Consider the following 26,219-nt stretch of genomic DNA (forward strand, 5'->3'; position numbering starts at 1 on the left):
TGAACACTTTCCTCATCACCCACTCAGCAAGGCTCTTAGTCCAGGGGTTCGATAAAGCCGTGTAAAAATACGTTGCACTACTTTTTTGCGTTGTATGTTCAACAAATGTCTGTATTGGTTATAAATGGGGCTAGGTTCTTCCTTAGTGACATTGCTCTTTTGCATTCCTGAGAATTAATCTGATGTTCTCTGCTCTCCCGTTTTTTTATGTTTTTTTTTTCTTAATTTCTTGTTTTCATTTTATTTTTTATAAACTTCATAGAACTGTATTTTCAACGCCTGACCGGTCTATCTAACAACCTGCCGCGACATGCCGAGGAGTGCTACGCTCTTATTGGTTGTATTGAACAACATTACATCCGTCGTTGGCATTGGTCTACAGTTACATACATCTTGTGCGTTGATTGGTCATGCGGTACGGGCGCGATGTTTGAATTGGTTGGTTCAAACACAGCGGTACACTTCACCTCAGACGGTAGTAAGAGCTTGTGACCAGAGATTACATGCAGAACAGGGGATTTAACAGTTTCGTTAGTTTAAAGTATTGCATGTATTCATAGCAAATTTTTTTGCAAAGTAGTACTTTTACAACATAGCATAAAATTGAAGGATTACCTTGTGATCTACTTACAACGCTCGACTGTTGCCACTCAAGTAAGTGAAGACACTGGTTAGGTAAATCGCTCGGTAATTAACCAACAGAAGAGTGACATTTTTGTGAAACAAAAATAGCTCTATTTATTGACTAGCAATCCAAAGTTACCATTTTTGCTAATATTCGCTATTGTTATACATGTAAATGCTATGCTTTCTATAATTATTCGACAAGCTAACATGTAATGTGGTTTGCCTGAAAGTAACGTAGGCTAGCTAGTTTACGTTACTTTCAGGCGACTGGTGAACAAACAAATTATACTCCGACTATTGTATTAGCTAACTTTAGATAGCCATGGGGATGTAATAATTTGCTCATATGCTAGTCTAACATTAAGCCAAGGTTAGTTGCTGCAATATCGGTATTGCGCAGCCACAAAATGCCTATATTTAGCGAAATTACGAGTTTGTGCTGAATGGCTTCCAACCAATTTTGAATAGCTAGGTTGCTAGCTTTTGCCTATTAACATTAGCATTGGCAAAATCTAGAAAGTTCGCTTTTCTGAACTTTAGATTGCATGCGGGTTAGCTAGCCTGTTTGGATATCGTTTGTTACTGAGTTACTAGCTAAATTAACAAGTAAAACGTCAGCTCGGAGATGGGATTATCTGCAGGGTTTAACGTCAGATGTTCCTTTTTCGAGTTTGAATTGGCATCTACACAGCCAGCATATTTATCCGTGTCATCGTACGGGTGTGTCTCCCTGTGCTCAGAAACAGCATGTGATATGTTAACTCCGGAATTGGCTAGAATTGTACACCGCTTCGGATGTTTTACTGTAGTTATGCATTCCTAATAATTAATCTAAACGTTTATTCTCACAGAGTTGTCTGTGCCCCATACGCGTTTCCTAGTGTAATCGTAACGTTACTGGTGGTGCTTGTCCTCGGCAACATGTTAACGTTACTGTCACTTTAGAAGACTTGTTCCTCCACAGCAACTTTCTTGGCATCTTATTCATATTACGAATCATTCATGACAAGTGTTGCAACAAAAAACCTTGACCCACCAGTGATCTGAATCTGCAGCCTCACAACTGTAAAAGTAATCTGGTGACGATCGAACCCGTCTCTGAATTCACAGGTTATCGCTATGGCTCTACGCTTGGCGTCTCCAGGCGGTTTGCTGTCGGATGAGGAAGAAGGTGGAGCCGCGGTTTTTGAGTCCACGGCGGCGGATGTCGGGGGCCTGATGGGAACGCGTTTTCGTGGTGCAACCATGCCAGAGATTTCGCTCATCTCCCCAAGCCTGGAACCACAGACGCCTCAACGAGAGGTGAGATGAACTGTGAAGACGGTCACGGGAGAACGAGTCCTTGGGGTGGCACTATAACGAAGGGAGCTTCCAGACAGTCATTGCTGTGTATGATGTGATTAATTGATTAAGAGCTTTATGATTGGCTCACACCAGCGAGTCGTTGATCGCACACACGATGGCTCTTTTTGGCGCTTCTGAAACTCCCTGTTCTATGTCAATGGAAACCGGGCTAACATATGGATAGCGCATCCTAATTCCCGATTTGCATAAGAATCCACCTCTCCCATCCACCCATCCTTTGTACTCCTCTGTCTGTGTCCCTGAATTTCTCTGCTGAATCGTTCATCTGTTCATTCTCTTGAATTTATGTCCTTTCCCCTTTTAGCTTGGGGCTTTGTTGGTGTTTCTGTGTGTAAACACTTCCACACCCCTGATTGGTCCCATGACCGCCAGCCATATTCCTCATAAGGCGCTTTATGCTTCGGACGGATGTTTTATTAACTGTTTATTTTGCTTGCAACTGAACGAAAGCCCTCAGAGCAGTCCGTGCAGAGGCCCCTTTCGATTATCGCTGACTAGTGACTTACAAGGCCATCGTAGCAACGTACATTTAACTCACATTGCCGGACTAACATGAAACAATAGAATCAATGTGTTGTATAGACATAGTACCGTACCGCAATACTCTCTCAAATGGTCCCAATTACCACACCTTTAATGATAACTACTAGAAAATATTCTAGTCATTTTATTTAGAAAATTACAGTTTGACTTGGTCAGAGTGTGCTTTCTGTCGCAATGCTAGAAGAGCTGCATCACCCTTGGGTTTCTTAGTGCCAAAATGGATTAAAATAGAATTACATTGTATTGTTATTTATTCATTTGTGAACCTTAGGTCTGTAACTACAGTACCAAGATAAAGCTGCAGCAGTCCTAGATTAAACACAAACTACAACAATGGGTTAATGGACTGAGTGAAACAAGTGACAATAGACCAGGGTGCTCCTGCAGAGGAGTCAGTGTACAGTGTGAAGAGATGAGTCTTCATACTGCGGTGGAAAATGGGCAGCGAGTGAGCAGTTCTTATGGGGATGGGGAGGTTGTTCCTCCACTGGGAAGCTAGGGCGGAGAAGAAGACAAGTGAGAGGCGTTCACACGGCTGGCAGGATGGACAAGTAGCGCTTACAGGGGAACTTGAATAGCTTGTATTGCTGCTCCGTGTTTGTGCACAAAGCTGGGTATCTTTATGGCAATGGGGAGCAACTGTAGTGGTGCTGCAGGGAATCAAACCATCATCCAAATGCCTGTAAGACCAATCTCTCAGCCTGTACCTTGTGATATTCCCCCACCCCCCCTTCTCTGACGAAGCAGACCAAATCTGGCACTGAAAGGCGTGGCAGTGCTGAGGAAGACTCCGGCTCAGAGAGGGTGAAGGTGTACCTGCGCATCCGTCCGCTGACTGAGACGGAGAAGGACAAGGGAGAACAGCAGGTGAGTTTCAGGGTTGACAGGCTGGTTTCAAAATGTCTCCCTCGGTCAAAATGACAAAATGTCTGCCAAAAAAAGCAATTTCCTGCAACAATTAAATAACAAGCAAATAAGGCAAAATCTTGCAAACAAATTGCAAAATGGCTAAGAAAATGCAAATGAATTTCAGGAACAGGCCAATCTTGTGGCTTTTACAAAAAACTAGGTTTTCAGTCTCAAAAGTGAAATTTGGTTGGAAAAAGCCTAAGCTGGTGATTGCAGTCAAACCTGCTGTGGCCCGGACAGAAGCAATCGACCCACGTCCCCGTGATCGCTCTTCCCCACCCAGGGCTGCGTGTTCGCTCAGGACGAGGAGACCCTGATACTCCGGGCCCCCAAGAACTCCTACAACATGAAGAGCTCTGAGAGAGGGGTGGCCCCCAACGTGCACAAGTTCACCTTCTCCCAGGTACAGCTCACCTCTTCATGGCACACGTAATGCACCTCCATAGACCCATCGCTTGCAGGTAATGTGCAGATTCACACAGACAATACACACACGTGTCGTACAAGTATGTTAACCGTCTCCTTCATAGAGAAAAGGATGCTGCGGGTACTGTATAGGCACTCCTTTGAATGACATGTTGTTGGGATGGGTATTGTCGATATTGGTGTTCCTGCACACATGCGCCTGTGTGTGCAGACGCTGAATTGTCGCCCCTCTGTGCAGATCTCCGGGCCCGAGACGAGCCAGCAGGAGTTTTACGAGCGCAGCATGAAGGAGATGGTGCGTGACGTGCTCCGGGGGGAGAACCGTCTGCTCTACACGTACGGAGTCACCAACTCCGGCAAAACCTACACCGTCCAGGGTGAGCCAACGGCACTCCGCTCAGCTCTCCCCCGTCTCTGCCTCCGTCTCTGCCCAGCAGTCCCATTCAAATGTGACTGCGTATGTCAAGGAATACCTCAGTTCAGAATAATTCAGGCCTACGCAGACTTCAGTCTCGGTCCAGCTTTATTTCATGATCATGGAGAGAAATACAAGCTTTTGTAGTTCTCTGAAACTTTTAAGGTGTCACCCATCTTTATACCTAGGCAGACACAGATAAGTAGAAAATAGCAGCAGTATATTATTCTGCTGGAGAAGGGAGCTTAGGTGGGGGGGACACTCTTCCTAACAGAAAGGGGTCTATAATAAACCATTATTGTTTAGACAAGGAGAAAGGAGCGTGCCAGTTCACATCATTTCCCAAATTCCTTTACATCATTCTATTTCGCTTAGTTTTTTTTTTTTTGTTGTTGCTTTTTTGAAATGCTACAACATTTTAATAAGGTTATTGGCTAGACTTTGTTGACTACCAATCTGAGCGTAGTAACGCTACAGCAGTAGCAGTTGATGTTTAATATATTTTCTGACAGGAGTTGATGTAGTGGAACCACACTGGCAGTATCAGGCTCGGTTCCTGGAGGAAGGCCATATTGTGCTATGATCTACCAATGCTCCAGGCTCAAGCTTTTAATTGCTAAATTAATTGGCTGTGTGTAATTGCCAATGCACTGCACAGTTCCAGTGACATGTATAGCGTACAGCCCACTAAAATTGTCAGCTGTTTATTTGTTATTTGCTTAACCTCCGTAACATTTCCAAACTTTAGTATGGCTACACCATTCATCCTCGTAAGCAGGTACTGGAGAGTCAAATCCCTGGTCTAAGGCCTTGTCATTTTACCTGAGCTCTAGAGCGATGCAGAGAGCTGAGCACATGGGTTGGAGTGAAAACCTTCACACGGGGCCCCCACCTGCCCTCCTGACCCCCTCTCTCCTCCCCAGGGACGGGGCGTGAGGCGGGGCTGCTCCCGCGGGCGCTGGTCTCCGTCTTCCAGAAGCTGCAGGGTCGTCTGCACGGGGCGCTGGACCTGAAGCCCGTTCTGTGCCAGGAGGTCCGCTGGCTGAACAGCAGCGAGGTCCGGGCCGAGGAGATCCGCCGAGACCACCTGCTGAAGGAGGTAGAGCCTCAGACCAGTGTAATAAAGGCCTGTGTACTGTCAGATTTTACTTCAATAAACGACTATACGGTCAGATGTCAGCTAAATGAAGGCCTATGTATGCATAGATGTCAGCTAAAGACTTATCTATGGTTAGATGTCGGTTAAATACAGGCATGTCTATGAATAGATGTCGGTTACAGAAAGGCATGTCTATAAATAGACGTCGGTTACAGAAAGGCATGTCTATGAATAGATGTCAGTTTAAAAAAAAGCATGTCTATGGATAGATGCCGGTTATTTAACTGACAGATGTCAGTTAAATAAAGAACTGCGTGTGCAACTGAACATTGTGCCTGTTTAGCGCTTTTTGCAATATGTTTTTCATTTATGAGAACCATTCATGTGACATTCCTCGATTCTCTAGAAGGAATTCATGAACTGGAGTGATCACTGATCTAATATAAAGAGTTACACTGCCCTTTAAAATATAAAGAAATTCAAGGACACTAGTGTCAGGCAAAACATGCACAATCTTCCCAGTGGAGGAATCAAGGAAATGGAAATTTGGAATAAAAAAATTAATAAGTTCAGGACACCAGTGTCAGCGTGCGCAATGGAAAGAAAAGCCCATACCGATGGTGAGCAGACGTGACCACTTCGTTTTGTTTCGTGTTTCCTCTCAGGTGGAGAGCAGCGTCTCCCAGAATTCCCGGCACCAGGTCAGCGTCAGCTGTGACAGCGGGATCGGGGGCGTGTCCGCGACCAGCTACACAGCCAGTCAGATGGAGGGTGAGGAGCTGCGCCCTTTGACCCCACGCACTGTTCCCACGGTGACGGCCTGGGCGAATGACATCAGCCTCTCTCTCCCCCCCCCCCCCCGTGCAGATTCGGACAGCGTGTGTCTGGACGCAGACGGCCTGTACCACAGTGGAGGGGAGGGGCTGGAGGATGGGATGCGCTTCTCCGTGTGGGTGTCCTTCTTTGAGATCTACAACGAGTTCCTGTACGACCTGCTGGAGGCTCCACCCTCCCTGCAGCACCGCAAGAGGACCACGCTGCGCCTGTGTGACGATCGCCACGGAAACCCCTACGTTAGGGGTACGCGCGCATGCGCGCACACACACACACACACACACACACACACACACAGGAAGTCCAGGCAGTGTGTGTCGTGGGGAGTGTGTGGGTAAATCTGTCTCTGTCTTTCTCTCTTAGATCTGACCTGGGTGCAGGTGCGCAGTGCTGAAGAGGCCTGGAAGATCCTAAAGGTCGGCCGCCGCAACCAGAGCTTTGCCTGCACTCACCTGAACCACAACTCCAGCCGCAGGTACACACACACACACACACACACACACACACACACTCACCTGAACCACAACTCCAGCCGCAGGTACACACACACACACACACACACACACACACACCTGAACCATAATTCCAGCCACAGGTACACACCTACGAACACGCACGCACACACACACACACACACACACACTCACCTGAACCACAACTCCTCAAATGATTAAGTTTCTTTTTTTCTGTATTTTAGAACTCCACTCAGTGATTGTTACATCAGCCAAGATGTTTGTGATCTCACTCCTTAAAGGGTTAACGTACTGATTCTTGTGAATGGTTTGAAATTGGATTCTCTCTCTGCCTCCCTCTCTGTAGTCACAGCATTTTCTCAATGCGGATCCTGCACGTCCACCCCGAGAGTGAATGCGGAAAGGGCACACGCATCAGCGAGTGAGTATCACTTTCTCTCACAGACACGTACTCACATCCACCACATACAGTTCAGCCTGTAATCTGTCCCTGTGTGTGTGCGTGTGTGTGCAGGCTGTCGGTGTGTGACCTGGCAGGGTCTGAGCGCTGTAAGGACCAGCGCAGTGGAGAGCGCATGAAGGAGGCCAACAACATCAACACCTCCCTGCACACACTGGGGCGCTGCATTACTGCACTCAGGAACAACCAGAGCAACAGGTATATACACACACAACCCTATACCAACAACATCAACACCAGAGCAACAGGTATATACACACACAACCCTATACCAACAACATCAACACCAGAGCAACAGGTATATACACACACAACCCTATACCACTATACCAACAACATCAACACCAGAGCAACAGGTATATACACACACAACCCTATACCAACAACATCAACACCAGAGCAACAGGTATATACACACACAACCCTATACCAACAACATCAACACCAGAGCAACAGGTATATACACACACAACCCTATACCACTATACCAACAACCTCAACACCAGAGCAACAGGTATATACACACACAACCCTATACCAACCACACCAACACCTCCCTGCACACACTGGGGCGCTGCATTACTGCACTAAGGAACAACCAGACCAACAGGTATGCGCTATACACCACACGTTTTTACACAAGATGTTTATAGCAACAAGTATGCGCTACACATACACACGTACACACTGATGCAGCCAGAGCAATGGGTATGCAGTTCTCACACACACGACACACTGTGCTCCCGCTCCCCCAGGTCCCGGCCCCCCCAGGTGGTGCCGTTCCGGGACAGCAAGCTGACGCGGGTGCTGCAGGGCTTCTTCAGCGGGCGGGGCCGCTCCTGCATGGTGGTCAACATCAACCCCTGCGCCTCCACCTACGACGAGACGCTGCAGGCGCTCAAGTTCTCCGCCATCGCCACCCAGGTACGCCTTACACACTGTGTGTGTGCGTGTATTCCTATACTTCTGAGGTGTGTGTGTGTGCGTGTGTGTGTGTGTGTGTGTGTGTGTGCGCATGTATTCTTATACTTCTGAGGACTGTGTGTGTGTGTGTGTATTCCTATACTTCTGAGGACTGTGTGCGTGTGTGCAATGACAAGATGCTGCAGGCGCTCAAGTTCTTTGCCATCGCCACACATGCACGCCTTGCTGTGTGTGTGTGTGTGTGTGTGTGTGTGTATTCCTATACTTCTGAGGACTGTGTGTGTGTGTGTGTATTCCTATACTTCTGAGGACTGTGTGTGTGTGTATTACTATACTTCTGAGGACTGTGTGTGCGCATGTATTCCTATACTTCCTGTGTGTGTGTGTGTGTGTGTGTGTGTATTCCTATACTTCTGAGGACTGTGTGTGTGCAATGACAAGATGCTGCAGGCGCTCAAGTTCTTTGCCATCGCCACACATGCACGCCTTGCACACTGTGTGTGTGTGTGTGTGTGTGTGTGTGTGTGTGTGTGTGTATTCCTATACTTCTGAGGACTGTGTGTGTGCGTGTGTGCAATGACAAGACACTGCAGGCGCTCAAGTTCTTCACCATCGCCACACAGGCACACCTTATACACTGTGTGTTCGTATTCCTATACTTCTGAGGACTGTGTGTGGCACGCACCTGTGGTGCAGTTCAACCTCTGACCCTCGACCTTTGCCCCATCCCTGTCTCAGCTGGTACACGGGCCGGCCACGAAGACGCGAGTGGCCTACATCCTGTCCCTGCTGCGTGAGGCCGAGCCCAAACTCAACGACAGCTCGCTGATCGAGGAGGAGGAGGAGAGCGATGAGGAAGGAGATATCACCATGTTCGACAGTGAGGTCAGTCTGTCTCTGCGCAACCCCACTTACAAAACTGCCCTGTTGAATCCCGACCCAGGGTAGCAATCTTTCACTGTTTAAATGTTAGTCCTGTAAGTGGGGGCTTAGGGCTAGTATATTCCCCCTTATCTTCTTCCCTTTTGCTACTCTGTAAAGCGTCTTCTGTGAAAAACTTGCTTGCTTTGCTTTGCTGTCACTCCTGGTTGGCCTGTTCACAAGTACAACCAGCCTGATTCTGTTGGTGAGAGGCACTGATTGGCTGTTCCCTCCGGCGGTTGCTAGGCGCTGCTGCGGGCCATTGATGTGCTGAAAGGGGAGGTGCAGAGGCAGCGACAGCAGCAGGAGGAGGTGGAGGCGCGCGTGAGGGAGCAGGTGTGCAGCGAGATGATGGAGATCATCACCCGCATGGAGACGGACTTCAGGTAAGGGGGCGGGAGAATGGGGAGGGCAGGTGTACCGGTCGCAGAAAATACTAGCACAAATCAGAGTGAACGGTCTAATACTGATGCTACCTACTGAGTTCTAGAAAAAAGAAACAACAAAAAAATACTGTTAAAATTGTCAAATGTGGTCACCCATCGCCTGTTCTTGGTATGTCAGGCAAAATGCAAAAATAGCCCAAAGAAGTTGGAACAAAACAGGACAAACTTTCACTGAACAAAGCAGTCTGCCTACATATTGTCCTATAGCCGTAAAAACAAACAAAGCTAATCTGACCATGATCGGGGCCTTGTATGGAGAGCGTAGGGAGAAGGTGCGTGTGTGCCTGTGCGTGTGCGTGTGCCTGTGCGTATGGAACATCATCAGCTCACTGCACTGCGTGCCTTTCATCCCGCACCCTGCAGCGAGACGCTGGACACTCAGAGGGCGCTGATGGACGAGAGGTACGAGAACAAGATCGACAACCTTCAGAAGAGCCTGAAGAGGTACTACATCCAGGAGCTGGAGGTGAGAGGGTCACACACGGGGAATCTCTACTGACCACCCTGCACTAAAGATACTACAGCCTTGCTGACCACACCACACACTGCCCTGCACTAAAGATACTACAGCCTTACTGACCACACCACACACTGCCCTGCACTAAAGATACTACAGCCTTACTGACCACACCACACACTGCCCTGCACTAAAGATACTACAGCCTTACTGACCGCACCACACACTGCCCTGCACTAAAGATACTACAGCCTTACTGACCACACCACACACTGCCCTGCACTAAAGAGGTACTGAAGCCAGGAGCTGGAGGTGAGAGGGTATGGAAGGACCACCAAATAAGTTAGGACTTTAGCCTGTAGTCAGTAGGCTTGTTTTATACTGGGACAGCCATCAGATGATTAGGGAGTGAAGTTGACAGTCTTCAGAAGATTAGAGGGTAAACTGGGACAGTTCTCGGCAGATTAGGAGTTGAAATTGAAAGCCTACAGACAGGAAGTAGTGGTCAGGAAGCTGTTTTAGGCTGCTTTTCTCAGTTGGCTCGGATAGGCTCAGAGGGAAGGTGCAACATGGTGGAGAAATCTCTCCCTCCCTTTCCCCCATTTCTCTTCCCTTCTGTTACTCTGTAAAGCGTCTCTGGGGCAGTCTGCTGTGAAAAGAGCTACACAAATGAAGTTGAAATTGAATCGAACCCCTCATCTCTCAGGAGCGGGATGAGCAGATCGCTCATCTGACGGCGCAGCTGAAGGAGAGGAGAGGGTCCCAGGACGTGGCCCCCGTCAGCCCGGCCCCGGCCCCGGCCCCGGCCGCGGCCCCGGAGGAACCCCCGAAGGAACCCCCGAAGCAGGAGGGGCTCCGCCGCTCCCGGAGGCTGGCCTCCTGCTCCACCCTGTCCCTGCCCCCGCCCGGGGAGCTCAGCCTGGTGCAGGGGGAGCTGGAGCGCTGCCGGGCTGAACTGCTGGAGAAGACGCAAGGTGAGCGGCCCAGGAGCACGGCACCGTTTCCCCCCCACACTGCTCCTGACGTGGGTCAGGGGTCCAGTCACGCTTAGCACCGCGCTGGCCCGGACCATGTGCAGCTGTTTAGCCGTTAGCATGGCGTTTAAGAGCCTCGTTCGGCACTGTAGTAGTACTCACACAGGCAGTTCATTCAAACACATTTTGCCCACACTTTAATAAGGCTTTGAGGATTCAGGGCTGAATTTGCAACTGCAGGGCTGCGTGTTCAAATCCACACGCACAACATGGTTCAGGCAGTAAGGGCAATCGCCGTCGGTGTGTGAGTGTGTGTATGAACCATTTACCATTCACATGTGCTGCAGCAGTTTACTCCACCTGAATTGTATCAAGTAAAAATAAAAGAGACCGTGTCAATGGAACACTTCAAATAGAAAAAAAGTTGATTTCAACTAGTATTTTAGCTTTGCAATTTGACTCATTTCTATTACTTTTTTGCAAAAATAATAATAATATTGCCAGTAAGGTGAGTGACTCATTTCAAGATTTCCCTTTGGGGTAGTAACCTTAAAACAAGCAGATAATTTCTTCTTGAGAGGAGAAACGATTTAAAGACTTAAAAGACTAAAAGACTTGTTGCACAACTTGAATGCACTGGGAGAGCAGAGTGTGTGAAATGGAGTATTATTATTGACTGTTTGACCCCTCCAGAGCTGAGGCGGTACCAGGGCCTGCTCTGCCTCCCGGCCCCCACCGGAGCACTCACCAACGCTGTGGACCGCAAGCTGGAGGAGGGACAGAGGGTGAGTAGCGCATGCGTCTGTACACTACAGCCCGTATGTGAACCACGGCGCGTCTGTGCAGTTCAGTGCGTCTGTGCAGTTCAGTGCGTCTATGCAGTTCAGCGTGTCTGTGCAGTTCAGTGTGCCTGTACACTACAGCCCGTCTGTACACTACAGCGCATCTGTGCAGTTCAGCGTGTCTGTGCACTACAGCGCGTCTGTGCAGTTCAGCGTGTCTGTGCACTACAGCGCGTCTGTGCAGTTCAGCGTGTCTGTGCACTACAGCGCGTCTGCAGGGGAGCCTGTAGTCTAGTGGACAAGGTGGTTGACTGGGACCTGGAAGGTTGGTGGTTCAAGCCCTGGTGTAACCACAATAGGATCAGTGTAGCTGTTGGGCCCCTGAGCAAGGCCCTTAACCCCAAATTGCCCCTACCTAGTCTAATCAACTGTAAGTCCCTTTGGATAAAAGCATCAGCTGTCATTTCGGCATCTGTTCCTGTGCATTTCAACACATTTGTGCTTATTACAGAGCATGCCAATGAACCTGTGTGTCCCTGTGTGTCCCTGCGTGTCCCTGCGTGTCCCTGCGTGTCCCTGCGTGTCCCTGCGTGTCCCTGCGTGTCCCTGCGTGTCACAGGGCCTGAGGCAGCTGCGTGCTGACCTGCAGCGGGTGGGCATGGGCCTGCAGGCTGCAGAGAGGGCTTGCTGCCGCAACACCGGCGGGGAGAGGCTGCGGCACGCCCTCAACATGGCCGACGAAACGCTCGCCAAACAGGTACAGAACCGCGCCTTTAACCCGTCTGCCCCCCCAAGACCTATATGAAGCGGCCCCACCCAAATGCCACAGGGTTTTGGCTTTGATTGAGAAAGTTGAGAATTTAGTTGGGTTTTAACAGGGGCTAAAAATAAAAGTATTGCAATAATTCTGATTGGTTGAAAAGGTTTAGTGCCATATGGCACTCTTGGGACTGAAAGGGTTAACCCTTTACAGCAGGGATCATCGTCAAATCACGGTCCTCGAGAACTGCTCCATCCTTTTACCTGAGAGTCAGTTGTGAATACAGTCTGGACAATCGGTAGCATTAGATGTACAGTTAATTGCCCAGGAGAGAACAACCAGGGCTGGATTTGGATTCAAGGGCCAGATTTTGTGATCCATGGAGTTTGTCTGCACCTGTGGTTCCCAATCCTGTTCGGCCATCCTGTAGGATTTAATTTCAAACCTAATTTGGCGCATCTGATTCTACTAATTGGCAGCTCTGTTGAATGAGGTGTGCTTTGTTTGAGCTGGAGTGAAAAACCACCATAGATCTTCAGGAACAGGGTTGGGAACCACTGGGCAACATTGTACATGAAACCTTATGCTCTTTGAATCTTTTCACTTTGACTGTTTCCCTTCCTCTTTCTCCGTCCCCCTCTCTCTCTCTGGTCACTGCCTGGTCTGCAGTCTTTTTGCCTAAGACAAAAGAATGAACACGTTCTGCACTTATTTAATCCTGGACCTTCTGCCTCTGGCATACACCATCACTACATCTCCAAATTACACATTACAAATTTACCCCACTGAAACCATCTCCCAATTACACATTAACCTCTCTAATCCCATCACCCCATCTCCCAATTACCATTTATTCTAATAATCCCATCACCCACATCTCAAAATTACTCCATTTACCTCCCTAATGCTGTTCACTCCTGCTCCCTCCTGGCTCTCCGACACTAATGCGGTTTACTCCTCCTGTTCACTCCTCGCTAACACTAATTCTGTTCACTCCACCTGTTCACTCCTCCTCGCTCTGACACTCCTCGCTAACACTAATGCTGTTCACTCCTCCTCGCTAATACCAATGCTGTTCACTCCTCCTCCCCGCCCTCACCGTCCCTGCCTGCTCGTGTGCTCAGGACCAGTCGCTGGTGGAGCTGCAGAACGGCCTGCTCCTGGTGAAGATGGACCTCCGTAAGAAGACGGACAGCCTGGCCCAGCTGCAGACGCAGCGGGCCCCTGGGGCCCCTCCGACCCCGGGGTCCTGCAGGAAGAGGGGCTGCGAGGGAGCGGGGCCCAACGCCGAGAACCTGCACCCAGAAAAACGGCCCTTCTTCCGCTCCCTGTTCCCCGCACGCACCCCGTCCAAGAAGGTCCCAGCCACACTCGCCCCTTCCTCCCCGAACACGCCCTACGCCCGCGTCCTGAGGTCCCGGCAGCAGACCCCCCTCGGCAGGGCCAACTACTGACACTGAGGGGGTGAAGGGTTCCCCCACCTCCTCCTGCAACTCCCTCAACCTGTGTCCCTGTCTGGGCACTGGGTTTTGGGTATTGTCCAGACTGACTTGTGACTGCCGTCATTGGATCAAGTCAAGATGTCCCATCAAGTTTTTTTTCTTTTTTTTATATAAAGTTAAAACGATGGCTGAAAACATTGGGTGAAAAAAATGCTTGGGATTGAAATGAGTGACTCTTTCCTTTGCTTTTTGTTGGGAGTGGAAAGAAACCGTTGTTCGTCCCGCCAACACTGAGCTTGTGTCCAGGCCACGGGAGTGTTTTCACATTGGGAGAGGCTGCACAAGCATTTTTAGTGAGATTTCACTGTCCTTTCATAGCTTCGTGTAAATATGTACCCTTTTCTGTGTGTCTTGTTCTGTCTCCATGTTAACCTTTTAAATCTTATGCAAAACAAATCTTGTGCACACACTACCATGTATATCCAAAAATCTTGTTTTTCTAGGGAACTTTTATACTTTTGTGGAAAACTTGCTACTTCCAATTTTTTGTGAGCTGTGCATGAACATCTATAAATCCTACTTGTATTCAGTTCAAATTGTGGGAATTCGCCAAGCAATAATTTAATCAGTTGGCAGAATTAAGGTTTGAATTGACCCGTTTGCAATAAATGGTTAAAACTAGCATCTGTGGCAGGTTTCCTTCAATGAGATGATAAAGATGGTGAACCATTGGCCTCTACCATTCAGAAGGACACCATAAATACTCATTACTATAGACAGCCGGGTGTGTATTCAGAAATAATAAAGAATAATGGGTGGAAGCGAGGCTTGCCATCGAGAGATTTGAATTGATTTTGCACCCCGTAACCCCGACAACATTCCCCACTCTGCACCGATTGGCTCTTTTCAGACAGTCGCTGATGGAACCCAGCTGTTCAGCTTTAGGCACCAACTGTTCCTCAGGAGTGATTGGACTGAAATTACAGGCACTCTGAACAGGTCAGTGGCCTGAAGAAATACTTTATTTTTATATGAAGATATCAACATTTAAAAAAATAAAAAGCAATAACGTTTTATACAGCAATTCAGCAAGTATTTTACTTTTTACTGTTTTTTGGGGTAAGCTTGCATGTAATTTGGGAGATGACAGTGCAGTTAAATGAATGCAGATATAAAGCAATTTCACTTTAATCTTGCTTTGGTTTGTGTTTTTCTTTGAAGCCTTCTGTACTTTGATCACATTCATTAAAATTCAGAATTTCTGAATTCCTGCCCAAAGTGTTGCTGAAATCAAACTGCTTTTTAATTCTGCTGTCCACCATTTTGGAAATTAAGATCAGTTGAAGACGAAATACAGTTTGTGGCCTTTCTGTACGTTCTCTGGGCTTTAAAACATACGCCTAAGTTACTCACTACACTACACTCACCAAATGGGTGAAAACCTACGTCAAAGCCTGTTGCACAATGTTGCACACCATTCAAAGGAAACATTTTCCCAATTGAACACACTTTCCCCTGGCAACACAGCAGCCAATCATACGCCATCCTGTGATGGCAGAACCAATCATCCAATCCCCCCAGCACCAATCAGACCATGGGTGACCGTGGGTCACTACGCTGAATGCACTGGAGCAGCAAGAGCCAATCGATGGCCTTGAAGATGATAAAATATCACAAGTGGTAAATAAAGAGTTTGTCTTGAGCATGTGGATGAAGGGCTTGACTTGGACCTTTCAGGGACAAATTACCACTCGGTGTATAAATCAACAACTTCATTTATCCTCACACAAATTATACCTACATTCACACATACCTACATAATGCAAGTTCCCTTTACAAAGTAGTACTTTACTACAAATGGTCTTCTTTATTCTCACACACTGGTCATTGGCTGAACATAAGCACACATGCAGAAAATGCCGTAAAATTCAGGAAAGCCAGCTGGTTCTGTTTTGCTGAATCTTTCGTCCGTAGAGCCCCAAGTCTGGTCTTCCCGGCTACTTAAATTTAATACTGCACCTCTCCACTTCAACCCCCCCCCCCCCTCTCTGGGCCAACAGCACTCCTGGTGAAAGCCTGCTCCAGACAGAGATAAGGTAGGCGCACAACACTCATGCGAAAACAAGAGGTAGGCAGCTCAACAAGGGATAACGTGATCCAGTCCAGCTAAATCCGAACGTGCTTTTCTGTAGTTCTTCACAACGACCTTCTTTCACACTCAATCTCACCCACACTTTGGTTGCCTGTGATTTTAGCTGCACGTGCATCTGGGTACATTTACAAGGGACCTGTTCATGGGTGACGGGAGCACTCGTCCGTGGGGTCAGGTGGGGGGGGGGGGGCAGGTCATGAAACGGAGGAGAGGAGGAGAGGAGCGGGTGGGAGAGGAGCCGGCGGGGTCAGGGGGTGACCGAGGACAGGTCCAGGGGGGACACGCGCCGGACCGGGGTGTTGTTGTTGGACAGTGATCCGAAGACGCAGGGGAGCGAGAGGTCGGCCGATGAGCCCTCGCCCTGATCTCGGACCTGCGAGATCTGCCTCAGGAGGGCCTTCCCTTCCTCTCGAGCCTGCGGGGAGAGACAGGTCTGAGATCAGTGTGCTCCATGCATCTTTTCTGCGCTCAACTGCATCCTGGGGGCAGACGGCCGTTTATTGCTTCATGTTATTAACTCCATTCTACCCTCTAAATCGAGTTTCTCCAATGGACCCATTTCACTTAAAAAGCCTTTCCCCAAACGGAGTTATAATATAATTTGTTTCATCATTTTTTGTAAAAAGTGAGTGAAACAGAAAAAAAAAAAAAAGGAACAGGTGAGCCTTGAATCGTGGTCTTCTCCATGAGACAATCATACTAACCACGATGGCAAATCTGCTGGGAGCTTCTCAGTACACGAAGCGTGAGACAGGGTGCTGTTGAGGGCAGAAACAGTGCTGAGGATCATTAGCCCTGCAGGGTGTTGAGGGCAGAAACAGTGCTGAGGATCATTAGCCCTGCAGGGTGTTGGGGGCAGAAGCAGTGCTGAGGATCATTAGCCCTGCAGGGTGTTGGGGGCAGAAACAGTGCTGAGGATCATTAGCCCTGCAGGGTGTTGGGGGCAGAAGCAGTGCTGAGGATCATTAGCCCTGCAGGGTGTTGGGGGCAGAAGCAGTGCTGAGGATCATTAGCCCTGCAGGGTGTTGGGGGCAGAAGCAGTGCTGAGGATCATTAGCCCTGCAGGGTGTTGGGGGCAGAAACAGTGCTGAGGATCATTAGCCCTGCAGGGTGTTGAGGGCAGAAACAGTGCTGAGGATCATTAGCCCTGCAGGGTGTTGGGGGCAGAAGCAGTGCTGAGGATCATTAGCCCTGCAGGGTGTTGAGGGCAGAAACAGTGCTGAGGATCATTAGCCCTGCAGGGTGTTGAGGGCAGAAACAGTGCTGAGGATCATTAGCCCTGCAGGGGGCACTCACGTCGTTGTAGTCGCAGCAGCGCTGGGCACAGAGAGAGGCCTCGTCGTAGCGCTTGTTCTTGAAGTAGTACTGTCCCAGGTACCGCAGCGCTGTGCTCACCTCCACATGCTCCACACGCTCCTGCAGAGAGAGGGAGAGAGAGATGGAGGGAGGGGGAGGGAGGGAGAGGGGGAGAGAGAGGGGGGGAGGGAGGGAGAGAGAGAGGGACAGAGAGACAGAGAGAGAGAAAGAGAGAGAGGGAGGGAGAGAGAGGGGGAGAGGGAGGGAGAGAGAGGGACAGAGAGAGAGAGGGACAGAGAGACAGAGAGAGGGAAAGAGAGAGAGCGAGGGAGGGAGAGAGAGCAAGGGAGGGAGAGAGAGAGAGGGGGAGAGGGAGGGAGAGAGAGAGAGGGAGGGAGAGAGAGAGAGGGAGGGAGAGAGAGAGGGAGGGAGAGAGAGAGAGAGGGAGGGAGGGAGAAGGAGAGTATCTTCAGACCCTACACGTCAAGATGCTGAACTTATGTCTTCATTTCATCCCCATTTCATTTTGTTTATCCAACAACAAACGTAAAACAGGTAAAAGGATATAAAACAAGTGAAAGGATATAAAAAGAAAACCCAAGAAAAGCTGAATTTGAATTCAAATGCAAAGCTCTAACCTTAAAACTTTACAGTCGGTTTTCATTTGTCTTATAGAGCAAAGCAATAGAATGGTCAGTTGAAAAAGCTAAAAAAAAAAAATATCTCCTTAAATTCCCATGAAATTCTAATGAAAATGTCTGCAAAAGGTTTGGCGACTATCGGTAAATCAAAAACAAAGCTCAAAACTCCTTGCGCATTAACTCGGATACTTGATCTACTTGGAAAAATGGAAAAATAAGCTGAGAATCCCTTTGGCTTGCACGGCACCGATCGTATGTGCATTGGGAGGTTGGAGGCATTCCGACTCACCACAGAGGAGAAGATGTCCTGGATGTAGATGATGTAACAGTGGGCGGCTTCGTCCGATTCGTTCAGCTGCTCGTGGAGTCTGACCAGAGTGGTAGAGAACATTATACAAACACTTCACACAACGTTGCACATACGCTGTAGCATTACCCAAACAACATTACACAACCGCTTCACCCGATCTTAGAAATGCTCTGCGCCATATTCCAAAAATGCTCCTTCTGTGTCAATAGGCTTTAGGAGCTGGTTCCACCAAATTTAGTTACCTGGCTCAGCTCAAAGTGAAAGATTTGATGTTCCAGTGATGTCTGTGCCAACACACATACGTACATGTGGAGGGCTTGTTCCTATCAATGTCTAGTACAAATCAATGCTCACATGTATAGTTGCTGTCAAGATTATTTTGAACAAATATTTGGATTGGGTAATTTCAAGAACATATTTATTTACAGAAAATGGAAATGCAAAGAACCATGCATAAAACAGGAAGTTGAACAGGTCCATCACACACACACTCTTACTTGGCCAGTTTGAGCAGCGCCATTCTCTCCACATCCCCGACGGAGTTCGCCCTCCAGTAACACTGCCGCACAGGGGGAGAAGCGAGCGTCATTACAATAAACATGCAGCGCTCAATTTATGCTATGAGTGTGACTGAAGGAAACATCACTAGCCCCTACACCAGGGCGAGAGCTGACCTTTTTGGCTTCCACCTGTTGGGAGAGTTTCTCGTAGCACTCCCCCAGAGCCACCAGCATGCGCGAGTCATTGGGCCTGCCCAGAGAGTACACTTTCATTATGACATCACACACAAACATGCATATACAACAATCAGGTACAGAGAAGGGCAACTAGACTAGTGCCAGTAGGTGGCCTGTAGCGTAGTGGCTAAGGTACATGACTGGGACCCGTAAGGTCGGTGGTTCAATCCCCGGTGAGGCCACAATAAGATCAGCACAGTTGTTGGGCCCTTGAGCAAGGTCCTTAACCCTGAATTGTTCCAGGGGACACCAAAGGGATTCTCAGCTTATTTTTCCATTTTTGCAAGTAGATCAGGTATCGTAGTTAATGCTTTGGATAAAAGCATCTGCCAAATGGCATGTAATATAATGTAACGTAATGTAAAGGCCTGTGACCTGCCACAAGCTCCTCCCCAGGGAAAACTGCCACATGCAAAGAAACACACACACACCTGAGCTGGTGAGCCCTTCGGTAGTAGTACAGGCAGTAGAAGGGCATCTTCAGGATCTCATAGGTCTGTCCCAGTCCATACCAGGCCCGGTAGTCCCGCTTGTTCACCTCAATGGCGTGTCTAATCAATGCAATAGCATGTTAGAGTCAGTGTGTGTATGAGAGAGAATATATGTGTGGAGAGATGTGCAGGGTGTGCGTTACCTGCAGTGTGTGTGTGTGTGTGTGTGTGTGTGTGTGTGTGTGCGCGTGCGTGCGTGCGTAGTTGCGCATTGCCTGTAGGCCTGGATGGCAGCAGAGCACATTGGGGTAAGAACAGTATGTGTGTGTGTGTGTGTGCATTACCTGTAGGCCTGGATGGCAGCAGAGCACATTGGAGTAAGAACAGTGTGTGTGTGTGTGTGTGTGTGTGTGTGTGTGTGTGTGTGTGTGTGTGTGTGTGCGTGTGTGTGTGTGTGTGTAGTTCTGCATTACCTGTAGGCCTGGATGGCGGCGGAGGTGTTCTTCATCTCCATGTACTCGTGGCCCATGAGGGTCCAGGCCCCCAGGCAGCGAGGGTTCAGCTTCAGGGCCCGCTGGAAGTACAGAGCAGCCTTCTCATGCTGCGACCGCAGGCTGTAGTAGTTCCCTAAACACAGGGGAGAGAGCACCGTCACACAGGGACACGGAGAGAGACCAGGCATCTCACAACCTCACTGAGTCTTCAGGCTACATCTTTCCCTCCCTAACTCACCACCATGATTAGCCTCATATATGCCATAGACCGTAATGGCACTTATGTATAGATTGTATAGATATTGTTGTTTTTTTTGTATTAGCTATTGTATTGTTGTACTCAGGGTATTCTAGCTGTCAACTGCGGTATGCTAGTTTGGAAGTTGATTGTATTCTTCAAGGGTTCTGATTATCTGTATGTTTACACCAGGACTCAGAACTGTACTGTCCTCTCAGGTCCTCTTCGCACTTATACTTGTGTTTGATCTGCACTTCGTCGTACGTCGCTCTGGATAAGAGCATCTGCTAAATGCCATGTAATGTAATGTAATGTAATGTGTGTGTGTGTGTGTGTGTGAGAGAGAGAGAGAGAAAGAATGAATGTGTGTGTATTGTGTGAAAGAGAGAATGTGTGTGAGAAACAGAAAGAGAGAGAATGAATGTGTGTGTGTGAGAGAGTGAGAATGTGTGTGACTGTGAAGGAGAAGGAGACAGATAATGAATGTGTGCGTGTGTGTGTGTGTCTTGTTTGACAAACAGAGGGAGAGAGAGACCACCTCCTCATCAGACAGGAAGTAGAAAATAGAAAGGGAGGGAGAGAGACCGGCACGTTCACTGACCGATCACACAGCACGTCTCCACCCTGTACTTGTCGATCTCCACCAGGCTGTGAGCCAGGTAACTTAGCTCCGGCTTCATGCTCTGAGGAGACACACAGCGTTTCAGACACACTCACTGCTTCACACACTCACACACTCACTCTCACTCTCACTCTCACTCTCACTCTCTCACACACACACACACACACACACACACACACACAGAAAATACTGGGCGTATCTGACACCAGACAGACAGACGACAGATTCACAGACAGGAACACGTACAGGTTCAAGGAAAGATGAGGCAGATTCACAGACAGTTAGAGCTGAAGCCAGGAGACAGACAAACAGGGCTGGAGCCTGCAGACAGAGACAGACAGACACATAGACAGTGTGCTTGCGTCTTCCCGCTGCGTTGGGGCTGGGGCTCACCCTGACGTAGAGCAGGTTGGAGAAGGTGTCCATGTTCTCTATGCGGAAGGGGTCCTGCTCCCTCAGCTCATTGAACAGGGACAGGGCCTGGTCTATATCTACAGCACAGAGAGGGAACGCAGTTTATACAGGGCCTGGTCTATACCTACAGCACACAGAGGGAACACAGTTTGTACAGGGCCTGGTCTATATCTACAGCACAGAGAGGGAACACAGTTTATACAGGGCCTGGTCTATATCTACAGCACACAGAGGGAACACAGTTTATACAGGGCCTGGTCTATACCTACAGCACACAGAGGGAACACAGTTTGTACAGGGCCTGGTCTATATCTACAGCACAGAGAGGGAACACAGTGTATACAGGGCCTGGTCTATATCTACAGCACACAGAGGGCACACAGCTGGTTGAACAGGGAGATGGTACGGACTGTGCTCAGCTCCTGTACAGTACAGCACTAAAGGATGTACGGAAATAGACCGACTGCAGCAGGGGCCCAGCCAGCAAGGCTTCAAGGACTGGCTGCTTCATCAATGTCTATCACTGGGAGCCTGTAAAGGCAGGACATGACTCAACTTCAAGCACTTAACTTGAATTTACACAGTACAGCTGACGCACACAGCAGTATGGCTCCAGTTGAAGAAATGAATACTATGTAAAAATACAAAGCTAAGAGACAAAGAGAAAGGGAAAAAGGTGTGGGTTAAAATAGAGTCCATTGGGTTGTCTGTACCATTAGTTTCATCCAATTACAAGCTCTCCTCCAATAAGTACTGAGCAGCACCACTGTGCTTACTGTGGGTGGGGTGGGTTTAAATCAGGGAGAGCTCGTTGGTTTGTCATTACATTAGTTTCCTCCAATCGTGAGCCCAGTTTTTATTAGTTGTCAGTGAGTGACAGGCCTCTCGTCCAATCAGCACAAGCTCTCGGCAGTACCACAGCAGAAGCGCACTGGCGGTCTAGGCCCGGGGAGAGGGACAGGCGAACACACGCGAGGGGGCGGGGCCGCTGACCTCGGATGTTGTGATAGGCCACGGCGATCTGAGAGATGATGTAGGTGCTCTTGGAGAAGCCGGCGTCGATGAGGCTCTGGTACTTCTGCAGGGCCTCCTTGATCATCTGCAGCTCTGTGTACATGTGCGCCAGGAAGAAATCCCGCATCCAGCAGTCTGGCAGGGACAGGGCCTTCAGCTGGGGCAGATGCACAAACAACCACATATTTAAAGGTCCTTTATTTTACAGCTCTCCAGTGTTTTATTTTATAGTCCTGATAGCCATTAGACAATGTTTGTGTGGTTTTAAGTACAAAAACAATCTTTATCTAGTTTATCCGGTCAGTGGTCAGTGGTCAATGAAGAATCACCTCTTTGTTGATGATGAGGTATCAGTCTGGGTCAGTAGTCAGGGCAGGTCAGTAGTCAGTGTGGGTCATAGCAGTACCATCTCTATGTTGGTGATGAGGTATCAGTATCGGTCAGTAGTCAGGGCAGTAGTCAGTCTGGGTCAGTAGTCAGGGCAGTATTCAGGGTGGGTCAGTAGTCAGTGCAGTACCATCTCTATGTTGGTGATGAGGTATGGGTCTGGGTCAGTAGTCAGGGCAGTAGTCAGTGCGGGTCAGTAGTCAGGGCAGTAGTCAGTGCAGTACCATCTTATGTTGGTGATGAGGTATCAGTCTGGGTCAGTGTGGGTCAGTAGTCAGTGCAGTACCATCTCTATGTTGGTGATGAGGTAACAGTCTGGGTCAGTAGTCAGTGTGGGTCAGTAGTCAGTGCAGTACCATCTCTATGTTGGTGATGAGGTAACAGTCTGGGTCAGTAGTCAGTGTGGGTCAGTAGTCAGTGCAGTACCATCTCTATGTTGGTGATGAGGTAACAGTCTGGGTCAGTAGTCAGTGTGGGTCAGTAATCAGTGCAGTACCATCTCTATGTTGGTGATGAGGTAACAGTCTGGGTCAGTAGTCAGTGTGGGTCAGTAATCAGTGCAGTACCATCTCTATGTTGGTGATGAGGTTGCACAGCTCCAGCCAGGCCCCCCAGTGCAGAGGGAGGGCGTGAGTGGCCTCCACGAACACGTCCACCGCCTCCTTCAGCAGGTCCAGCTTCCGCAGAACCACGCCATACCTGAGAGAGAGAGAGAGAGAGAGAGAGAGAGAGAGAATGTACATGTGAGAGACAGAGACAGAAAAGGGTCTATGTATGAGTGTGTAAAACCTGGAGAGAGAATCTGTATGAATGTGTGAGAGAGAGTGAGAGTCTGTGTGAGTGACAGATAGAAAGGAGAGTGTCTGTGTGACAGAGAGAGAAGTAGAAGAAAGAATGCGAGTGTCTGTGTAGCCTGCGTGTAGGTGACAGAGTAGGAGCAGTCTGCGTGTAGGTGAGTGGTAGGAGGGGACGCGTGTGTGCTGTTTCCAGGTGTGTCAGGTGTGCCAGGTGTGCCAGGTGCGTACAGGTAGAGAGTGAACCCGTCCAGCTCTCCGGCCTGGTGCTTCTTACTGAGCTCCACCCTCAGCTCCCTCAGTGCCTCGTTCCGCACCTGGCCCTTCTCCAGGGGCCCTGCAGCCAATCACAGCACAGGAAACACACACCCACCGGCCAATCACCACAGCGCAGTCACAGTGAGCCTCAGCTAATCTGTCCGGAAAGGCAGTTACAGGTAGTGTTCACACAGAACACGGTCTAACCCAGTCTAACCAGGGCCCTGCAGCCCATCACAACACAGACAGGAACGGCCACAGCCAATCACCATAGCGCAGTCACAGGTAGGCGGTTACAGAATCTTACCCAGGCTGTCCACGGTCTCATCATCCTTCTTCTTCTCTCCAGACTGCAGGGGGTTAAAAAAGGAGACAAAAAACATTTGTAATGCGAGCAGATTACAATCATTATTAACGACATTTATACAATTTTGCCAATTAATTGTTGCGAGTCGACCAATCGTATCACCCACTCAACAGGCCGACTGGTGTTATGTTGTATAACTATATTTTTTTATACCTTTTCACTTCATGTTTATGTAGGTGTTACTACAGTTAATCCCCCTCAGGGACACATAAAGGCACTCTTGTCATGTTATGTTTTTATATAAGATCTCTTCCCCCCCATGAAAAGGTAAGCTTGAGTATGTTTTGAATCTGTCTGCACATTATCATTGGACGGTGATATGTGATGCAGCTGAAGTTCATCAAGTGTGTGGCTCGCCAACCCCCATCATTTCAGATCCTCACCAGGTACCGGGAGTACATGTACAGGAAGTAGGCCTTCTGGCTGCGACAGCCTCGCAGAAAATAGGCGGCACGGTCGTACTCCTTCAGGTCGAAGTAGGACTTGGCCAGACTCAGCACATCCAGATCCTGGGCATCTTCCTGTAGTGGGAAATGGAGGGTCACAACTGCACAGCACACTGTGTGATCTGGAAACACTAGCATTCTACACAAGACACGACATGATCGACACACATTTCTGCTTTCTGCCTAGAAAAAAATATATATTTCCACCTTTTCCTGTGATTCACTTTTTTTTGTTTTGATAGTTTCATAAATTACCTCAATTCATCATGTCATTACCGTTACACTTCACCTGTTGCAGTGAACTATTGACTGACTGAAATAATCACAAAACACAAGAACCAGCAGCTACAAGTCTCTAATACTGTACTGTCCATCGAAGAACACCCATGTTGTACCTCAGTGAAGGGAGGAGGAGGGGGCAGCTCATTCATGGGGAGCGGGTTCAAGGCAAACGCCAACTCTGACGCCCTGAAAACAATTACGTCAACATCCAGAAATAGAAATGCAGAATTCTCCTCACTGAAGAAGATATAGATTAACTAATGAACTGAGCCAGTTAGCAAACCATTTAATGCAGGTACGGTTTTTATTTGAAATTACGTATTAACATGAAGAGCGTTACTAGATGTTAGCTAACAGTTAACTTACAGAAACTACATTGAGCTAAATGTTGAAACTGCACAGATGCTCAGCTAAGGTAGCTAGCTGGCTAACAGGCCAAATACTCTCTGTAAATAATACATGTTCATTTCGAAAATTGCACCCAACCAGCACTCTGAATTACTCACTAAGTGACAACACAATTGTAAATTGCTCACTAAACACTGCGAAGCAAAGTGACAGATCTCCATCGCCTAGCCAGCTAACTAGCTAGCATAACTAGCGTACCCAAACACGACCAGCTGCTACTGGGTCCCAAGCTACTTAGAAGAGACACCAAATTTGTGTGATTAAAAAAATGTAACTCACCATTTTACACTGTGGACGAGTCCCCTCTCTCTACAAAGTGTTATCACGTAAATAAGTTGCTTTTTAATCTGCACCAAATCTCCAAATTCAGTAGAAAGCGCGGCCATTTTTTCGTACTATACCGCGACCTGGTTCGCTTTCCACGAAACAGCGTTTTCCCAAGGCCCGATGCTATTGGACAATCATCTGGTACGCCTCGTCCAATCGACGTGCAGCATTTAGTTTATTCATTTATTTATATATTTTTGACATATTGGAAGCGCCATATTGGTAAGGAATATTAACAGAGAGGAAAATATTTCAATTATGTTTTATCAAGTTTTCATTGCTAGTACACACAGGGAAAGTGTGCAAACCCTTTGACACTACAACAGTACTATATTTTTAGTTTATGATAATGAATTGCTAATCCTTTGCTTATGGAGAGTATACCGAATTTGACCAGCAGATAGCAGCATTTGCTTTTGAGTGAATTAAGAAATAAATATAATTATTATTGAACACATTTCAAAGAACATGCCCCACACAGTCAATATATGATTTTGTCTATTTGTGTATGAATGTATTAGGAATCATGATGACTTCAAAAACAAACAAAAAAATGAAGACACTTAAATGTCAGCGTCAATGACTTTTCCCGAATTAGAGTATGTGAAACAGTTTAATGATGGCAAATATCAATAACGTCAGTGATGATGTTATGACTATGCATAATGATTATATTACAGCAATCCAATTATTACTTGAGTGTTTTTTTCAGCTCAGGAATGAGTCGCCGTGTGGCTTTAGAGT

General features: G+C 48.1%; 2 protein-coding genes across 4 annotated transcripts; one reads left to right on the top strand and one right to left on the bottom strand.

Moving 5' to 3' along the window:
* Positions 1-457: 457 nt before the first annotated feature.
* kif20a (kinesin family member 20A) lies at positions 458-15,048 on the top strand. Of its 3 annotated transcripts, none has more exons than XM_061249180.1 (19): positions 458-675; positions 1,738-1,929; positions 3,280-3,402; positions 3,728-3,847; positions 4,109-4,247; positions 5,209-5,384; positions 6,050-6,155; positions 6,252-6,464; positions 6,582-6,693; positions 7,038-7,112; positions 7,206-7,349; positions 7,907-8,075; positions 8,814-8,960; positions 9,243-9,382; positions 9,806-9,908; positions 10,606-10,873; positions 11,567-11,658; positions 12,275-12,412; positions 13,540-15,048. In XM_061249180.1, the coding sequence occupies exons 2-19, from the start codon at positions 1,747-1,749 to the stop codon at positions 13,867-13,869; spliced, it is 2,778 nt and encodes a 925-aa protein (XP_061105164.1). In that variant the 5' UTR covers positions 458-675; positions 1,738-1,746; the 3' UTR covers positions 13,870-15,048. The 3 variants fall into 3 exon arrangements, with proteins under 3 accessions (XP_061105164.1, XP_061105163.1, XP_061105165.1); XM_061249179.1 differs by having other exon boundaries at positions 458-654; XM_061249181.1 differs by having other exon boundaries at positions 458-654; positions 3,283-3,402.
* cdc23 (CDC23 (cell division cycle 23, yeast, homolog)) lies at positions 14,862-25,566 on the bottom strand. Its single transcript, XM_061249182.1, has 16 exons — positions 25,428-25,566; positions 24,854-24,926; positions 24,396-24,533; positions 23,953-23,995; positions 23,619-23,724; positions 23,160-23,292; positions 22,186-22,363; positions 21,172-21,269; positions 20,758-20,839; positions 19,898-20,051; positions 19,425-19,544; positions 18,931-19,006; positions 18,754-18,815; positions 18,236-18,314; positions 17,306-17,425; positions 14,862-16,424 (listed from the first exon to the last, which is right to left on the bottom strand). The coding sequence occupies exons 1-16, from the start codon at positions 25,532-25,534 to the stop codon at positions 16,257-16,259; spliced, it is 1,737 nt and encodes a 578-aa protein (XP_061105166.1). The 5' UTR covers positions 25,535-25,566; the 3' UTR covers positions 14,862-16,256.
* Positions 25,567-26,219: the final 653 nt, after the last annotated feature.

Source organism: Conger conger, chromosome 7 (assembly GCF_963514075.1).
Source record: "Conger conger chromosome 7, fConCon1.1, whole genome shotgun sequence".
NCBI classification, from domain to species: Eukaryota; Metazoa; Chordata; class Actinopteri; order Anguilliformes; family Congridae; genus Conger; species Conger conger.